The 7,496-nt window shown below is 44.9% G+C and overlaps 1 protein-coding gene across 1 annotated transcript; it reads left to right on the top strand.

Moving 5' to 3' along the window:
* The first annotated feature begins 726 nt into the window (after nucleotides 1–726).
* On the top strand, nucleotides 727–5,013 carry cdk9 (cyclin-dependent kinase 9 (CDC2-related kinase)). Its single transcript, XM_079363910.1, has 8 exons — nucleotides 727–836; nucleotides 970–1,083; nucleotides 1,727–1,808; nucleotides 2,614–2,704; nucleotides 2,824–2,990; nucleotides 3,088–3,259; nucleotides 3,973–4,121; nucleotides 4,204–5,013. The coding sequence occupies exons 1-8, from the start codon at nucleotides 796–798 to the stop codon at nucleotides 4,567–4,569; spliced, it is 1,182 nt and encodes a 393-aa protein (XP_079220036.1). The 5' UTR covers nucleotides 727–795; the 3' UTR covers nucleotides 4,570–5,013.
* The last annotated feature ends 2,483 nt before the right edge of the window (nucleotides 5,014–7,496 follow it).

Raw genomic sequence — 7,496 nt, 5'->3', positions numbered from 1 at the left:
AACAGAAACTGTCCTCAGAAGAAAAGGTAGTCCTTGTAACTCTCCTGGTCGCTTTTTCACCTCCATACAGTGTCCAGTAACCCTTTTTTTTTTTTTTTGAATAAAGTGTGTGTCTTCAGTCAGACTCATACTTTTGTTGTAGTGTTCTTGTTACACTTTGCTGCAAAGGAGGTTGATGTTATATTTTCTTGCTAATTTATGTGAAGGAATTTTGGAAAAATAATCTTAACAACGATTTTACTTAAGCACGAGATAGATCATTAACAAGTCAGTTAAGAATCATTGATTCATGTTATATTTAAACCAAAGCGCAGCACAGAGGTTTCATTTTGACCACAGGAGACTGATTGAAAAGGTGGAGAGTATGTCTTCATTAACTTTTCTGTCACCCTCTGATTAAAAACCCAGATTGATCACAGTTTCATCATTCTTAACAAATAAATCGTGTGAGGGGTGTTACCCTTCCAGTCCACAAGGCGTCGCTCTCTATAATCAACACTGTTTTCCCCTCTGTGCTACCTTTGCTGTCACTCTAATAATCAGTTTTTTAAAAAATAGTTACGTTTACATAAAATATAAATGTGTTTTTGTAACCATCGCAAATTAATTCAAATGTTAACTGAACTCTCAAATTAAAGGTCCAAGTAAGGTCCAAGAAAGTCATTCTTGCTTGTTTTTTAATTTTTAATTTGTGTTGCTTTTGAGAAAAAACACGATAAACAAAGAATCCGAGGTGCATTTAACGCATCATGCCCCGCGCATGCGCAGACTCTGCAAGTTGAACCAGGAGTCAAGATGCAGCGAGACAAAACAAGCAACTCCGGCGGGACTGAAAAGTAAGAAAACAGCCTTTTATGAGAATATTATATAAACTGTAGTGATTTGGATAATGTGAATGACTGTGCGCGTGTTTAATGTAACTCGTGTTTTCGGTTAATTATCGTAATATTGACTGAAATGTGTCCGCAGGCCCGACCGGGAGGCCGCCATCATGTCCAAGTATTATGATGGAGTCGAGTTTCCTTTCTGCGACGAGTTTTCAAAATATGAAAAAATGGCAAAAATTGGACAAGGAACCTTTGGGTGAGTGGATGTGAATACTTCCTGTGGAGCTGTGCAGATAATAAACTTTACTCTAAATGTAAAAACAAGTATTCAAACAAGCCTTTAGTTTGTTTTATGTGATTAAGAGAATAAACAAATGATCTGACTACTGAACAGCTGTTTGTTTATTATTATTATGTATTTAGGGAGGGACACATGTCAACATGTCAGTGAACAGGACTTCAGATGTCTTTCATTAAAGAAAAACATGATGTAATATAATTAGGGATGAGAGATTAAGCTCAGATTAAACAGTCAGGATTATCACAGACCTGGGGACGGCAGTAGTCCAGTCTGAAGGGACCTGGTAGGTCAGGAACCAAAGGGATGCAGATCCAAGAACTGAAGGTTCCTGAGTTTCCTCTCAGACATTAATGATGTGTAAAATAGAGGAAACAGTTGGTGCTCACAGACTTTTAATTTCACATGTTTAATGTGTTCTTCTTCTTACTGAGCACATTTGTGCGTCGTGGTTAATGAATAAACGCCTTTATTGACCCTAAGGGAATTTATCCTGCAGTATATCATCAGAGCTTGTTAAGCAGCTGGAGGCTGCGGGGTACAGACCATGTGATGCGTCCTGACTCTCAGTTCTCTCTGTGCATTTGTTTTCTGTCTTCAGCGAGGTGTTCAAAGCGAAGCACAGACAGACGGGGAAGAAGGTGGCCCTGAAAAAAGTTCTGATGGAAAATGAGAAAGAAGGGGTGAGTTTTATTTATCAAATAAAACAACGAATCCAAACATCAAATCTCTTGAATGAAGAGGAAGAATCCAGAACTAAATCCAGCTCACTGCACGGTTCAGGAGCTGCAGCTGTAAGCGCCTGGTCCCCTCTGCTCCTCAGACTTCATTTGTAATGACTTAAAAAAAAAAAAAAAAAAGACAGATGGAGCTTCGTGACCTCAGAGGGGTGGAGGTCTGACATGTGCCCAGCTAACGTTTTAAAAACTGTTTCAACCGTTTAAAAAGAATCCTGAAATAAAGACGGAGCCGGTGGAGGGAGGCGTACTCTCTCTTTAGTTTTGGATCATCTGCAGACGAGAGAGGGAGGCCTGACTAACGCCAACACAGAGAGCACTACAGGAGAGTGACCTCGCCTGGCGCCTCGTCTCCACGCTGCCCGTGGGCGTGAACGTTGAGGCTCCAGATTCATAAACTGCATGACAAATATCTCACACAGGAAGATTCATGTTTCTAAAAAAGTGTTTTAATTTACGAAAAAGCTGCCATGTTTTCCGGGTTGAGTGCTGGGGTGGGGGAATCCTCACGGGAGAATTTAGGATGTCCAATTGCATGGTGGATCGCGCTGCACCAATTTGAATATTGTTCACTGAAGGTCGGCCTCTGCCTCACCTTTCTCGTGTGGCGTGAGAACGGTCGCGTGTCATGGGTCCGCGTCGACACACACAGCGACTCAGAACTCTGCAATGTGTAAATTCTTGATTTAATCTGATTGACGGTCTCTCTCTCTCCCTCTCTCCCTCTCTCTCTCTCCCTCCTTCGTTTCAGTTCCCGATCACGGCGCTGAGAGAAATCAAGATCCTGCAGCTGCTCAAACACGAGAACGTCGTCAATCTGATCGAGATCTGCAGAACCAAAGGTCGGCGTCACCGGCGCCTCGCTTTTAACAATCTCCATGATCTCTTCTCTTCACGTGTCACAGGCGTGTGTGCATCGTCATGGTTACGCTAACGCGCTCCCCTTCCTTGTTTCTCGCAGCCACTCAGTTCAACAGATACAAAGGCAGCATCTACCTGGTGTTCGACTTCTGCGAGCACGACCTGGCCGGGTTGCTTAGCAACACCAACGTCAAGTTCACTCTGGCCGAGATCAAGAAGGTGATGCAGATGCTGCTGAACGGTCTTTACTACATCCACAGGAACAAGGTGAGGCCTCCACACGTTCACGAGAACCGTCTCTGAATATTCGCCGCTGTCGATAACGTCCTGCATGCTCAGTAAGCGGTTGTGCTTGTCGGATCAGATCCTGCACAGAGACATGAAAGCAGCCAACGTGCTCATCACCAGAGACGGCGTCCTGAAGCTGGCGGACTTCGGCTTGGCTCGAGCCTTCAGCCTGGCTAAAAACAGTCAGGGGAACCGATACACCAACCGAGTGGTCACACTGTGGTACAGACCTCCAGAGCTGCTGCTGGGTAAGAGTCCAGAGGCGCCCACTTCCTGTCTGCGGCTTCAAGTCCCCGCGGGGACGAGTCCTCGTTTCCTCGCTCGTCTTGAGTCAGATTGTTCTGCCGTCAAATAACGAGATGCATGAAAAGTGAAAAAGGCCTGAACCTCTCAAAGCGTGCAAGGCAGACTCGGCTTAAATAACCACGAACAGATCTCATTCTTCATCGCTGTCTGTCCGACTCAAGGTCCGAAACAGAAGGAATATTGTGTTGGCGCCTTTAAATTGAGCTCATGTCTTCAAAATGAAGAAGTCGTGAAGACGCTCGTCGGTTCATTTGATCTGAGCTGGAGGCTTTTGGTGTTTTCTGAGATTCATTTGATAGTGTCATTAAATCCCATTTAAAAAATAAATACATTTACAGTCAACAGACTTTAGACTTCTAATCCCCTCGTTGGTTAAACAGGAAGTTCAGACTGAATGACTCATAGTTTACCTGCATTTCAGATTGTCTGCAGGTAAACGTGGTTTGATTCGCAGTATGTGGCTAACATTAGCATTGTTAGCACCACCGTCTTTGCAGGATAACGTCCTCATGCCCGTGATTAATGTGGTTACTGTTATATATAGTTTTTTTTTTTTTAATCATCTGATTAACACTCGAGTAAATCTGGAGACATTTAGTCGCCAACACGAACGCCTCCCTTTCTTCCTGTCTTTCACTTCCTTTTACACTTCTAGGTGAGAGAGACTACGGCCCCCCCATCGACCTGTGGGGAGGAGGCTGCATCATGGCCGAGATGTGGACCAGAAGTCCCATCATGCAGGGGAACACGGAGCAGCACCAGCTGACCCTCATCAGCCAGCTGTGTGGCTCCATCACCGCAGAGGTGACCAGACGTCCGACTCAGGTTTCAAACATCGCTCTCCTCTTTGACTAAATCCTGACCCGTGTCTTCCCCCTCCTCTCAGGTGTGGCCCAGTGTGGACAAGAAGTACGAGCTGTACCAGAAGATGGAGCTTCCTAAAGGCCAGAAGAGGAAAGTGAAGGACCGTCTGAAAGCGTACGTCAAAGACCCGTACGCTCTGGACCTGATCGATAAGCTCCTGGTCCTGGACCCGGCGCAGCGCGTCGACAGCGACGACGCGCTCAACCACGACTTCTTCTGGTCCGACCCGATGCCCTCGGACCTGAAGAACATGCTCTCCACCCACAACACTTCCATGTTTGAATACCTGGCCCCGCCCAGACGGAGAGGACACATGCCGCAGCAGCCTCCCAACCAGAACCGAAACCCGGCCACCACCAGTCAGACCGAGTTCGACCGAGTGTTTTAAGTGGACCGAGGTTTGGACTTCTTTCAGAGGATGACCTCATGTAACCCTTCACAGTCCATCACAGAATCATTAAGTGAGTCTACAGGAGAGGACTGGAGTCGATCGGGACCGGACCCAGGACCAGGACTAGAATGTTGAGAGCTTTTGCTGTTTCCGATGTGATCATGAAGAGACTGATGATTAAACTTGTCGACGGGAGGATTGTGTGTTTGAGCTCGGGCGCCATCAGCAGCTCGAGTGATTCATTTTTCTACTCCTTAGTTTTTATCGTTTTCATTCCCCAGGCTGCGCAGAACTCCGCTGTTATTTATAATCAGAGAAGAAGAAACATTTAAACCGTTTTACACAGAAGACACAAGAATATATAAGTGACACGTGACCAAGAATAAAATGGTTATTTTTCCTAAGAAATGGGTCTCTGTGTCACCATTCTTTCAGCTGAGAGGGAATCTGATCAAGACTTTCTGACACCAGCGTACAGAGGCGCTGACCCCGGACCAGAAGGTGTCAGGAGGAAACCGTTTAAACCGGAGCGTAGCACAGAATGAAACGTAAACCAGAGCAGGAATATAAATACAGCACAGGATAAAGTAAACTACAACGGAAATATAAAATAACCAAAACTAACAAATAAACAAACTAACAAATAAACAAACTAACCAACCAAAATAAATAAATATAGCACAGTATGAAATGTAAACCATAAAAGAAATATAAATACAGCACAGTATAAAAGTAAACTACAATGGAAATATAAAAATAACCAAAACAAACAAACTAACATATAAACAAACTAACCAACCAAAACAAACTAACTAAGGCACTACCTAGTGTAGTCTAGTCTCTGTGGCTCCCCTCACTTGGAGAGTCTTGGACCTGCCAGTGAGGCCTGAGGCCTGAGCCCCCCTAGAGTGGAGGCCATGCTCACACTGTCGGGCACTGAGCAGGTTGGTGCAGTAAACCTGCACCGGAGTGGTTGTGTACCTGCCTCCACCGGGGACCGGAGTCCTGGGTCACAGAGCACTTACACGCCTCTTTAGGAGAGGGTGAAGTGACTCTACAGGCAGAAACCACCTCTACTTATAACCTCGCTTTGACCTGTTCTGTGACGTTTCAAAGAGAATGGAACACATCAAAGGACAGTACCGTGTTTGGCACGTGCGCTGCAAAGCCGATCGGCGCTGTCCCATTAATGACGTCATTTGAGACGTCACCAAAATATCCGAGGTTTTAAAGAGACGCTGAGACCAGCAGACGAGCAGTCTTCCAATCAGCGAGACGTGAAAAGCGCAAAGCACCCTGGGACATGTAGTCTTATAGTTGTAGAGAGCCTGGGCCTTTCTCAGTTCCCTTATTTGCACCGAGTGTCCTCCGAGTTGTCTCCTCCACTTGCGTCTTAGCCCCGCCCACCAGAGATGCACGGAGGAAACGAAGCCGAGGAGAGAGGACCGAGGAAATCAGCTTTAAGACACATGAGACGTCGTTTCCTCGGCAGCGTCACATGACGCGACATCAGCTGATCACGTTCAGCTGTCAATCAGCCGAACAGCTGTTTATGTCCACACAAACACACACTGTATTATTTCTCATCAAACACACACACACACACACACACACACACACACACACACACACACACACACACACACACACACACACACACACACACACACACACACACACACACACACACACACACACACACTGTATTATTTCTCATCAAACACACAGTTACAGTGTTTAGTGTCTTTACCTGATAAAACACCTGAAGAACAACCTGCAGTCTGTTTCAAACCAAAAGGACAGTTTCTACTGACTTAAAGATTTCATTTTGAATTGTCTATAATTATTGATTATTATTAATCAGTTTGGACTGAACCTAGCCTGTATTTAGACAACAAACTCTGTATTTTATAAACAGATATTTATGTGTCAGGATACTGAAAATGATTGATTAGAATCTAAATGATGAAACTTTGTGAAGATAAATAAGTGAGAATATAAAACGGACTCCTCTTCGTCAGACTCTTTTTAATCCCAGCTCATCACAGAGCGACTCTTTACAAACTCACTGATGTTCATCATCTGTTTAAATGTCCCACGCTCCGTTTAGCCTCTTTTTAATGTCCGTCTTTTCTCCCGTATTAAACTCTGCTCATGTTGAGAAGTTTCACTGAAGTCTGATCCTGTGCAGCGTCCAATCAGTGAGTGATATACGAGAAGGGGGCGTGTCTGTCAGTGAAAAGACTTCCGTGAAGTCAGCTCTCGTGTCTCCTCGGTCATCGCTCCTCGGATCAGCCTCCTCTCTCCTCGATCCTCTCTCCTCCGTTCGCTATTAGAGCTTTGGGACGATCCTCAACATGGCGGCTTTGGAACTACTTCCGGTTCGGCCGCGGACCGAGGACCGAGGACCGAGGAGACTGCAAATAAGACACTTGGGATGTACCCCCTGTCTGTGTGGAGTTTGCATGTCCTCCTCATGCAGGTGTCTGCTCTCTCCGGGGTCTCCAGCTTCCTCCCACAGTCCAAAGACCTGCTAGTCGGGTAGGAGGTTAGGTAGTTAGGTGGGTAGGAAAGATAGATAACAGCTCTGCAGGGAGAACAAACAATCCATCCACCAATATGCACTAATAATCTCTGTGCAGAACAACAGCCTACATGCAAAAAACATCCTTTTTGCTTGCTTGTATCCAATATCTTTTTCTTTTGATCACTTTAGTTCATGATCAAAGGTGAGTGTTGGAACAGAGATCGACCTGCAAGTCGAAGGCAACGGAAATATAAAAGTAACCAAAACTAACAAACAAACTCACAAACAAAACAAACAAACAAAACAAACTTACAAATAAACAAACTAACAAATAAACAAACCAAAACAAAGTAACAAACAAACAAACTAACCAACCAAAATAAATAAATATAGCACA

The sequence above is a fragment of the Symphodus melops genome, assembly GCF_947650265.1.
Source record: "Symphodus melops genome assembly, chromosome: 16".
In the NCBI taxonomy this organism is placed as follows: Eukaryota; Metazoa; Chordata; class Actinopteri; order Labriformes; family Labridae; genus Symphodus; species Symphodus melops.
This window is presented reverse-complemented; position numbering and strand designations above follow the sequence as displayed.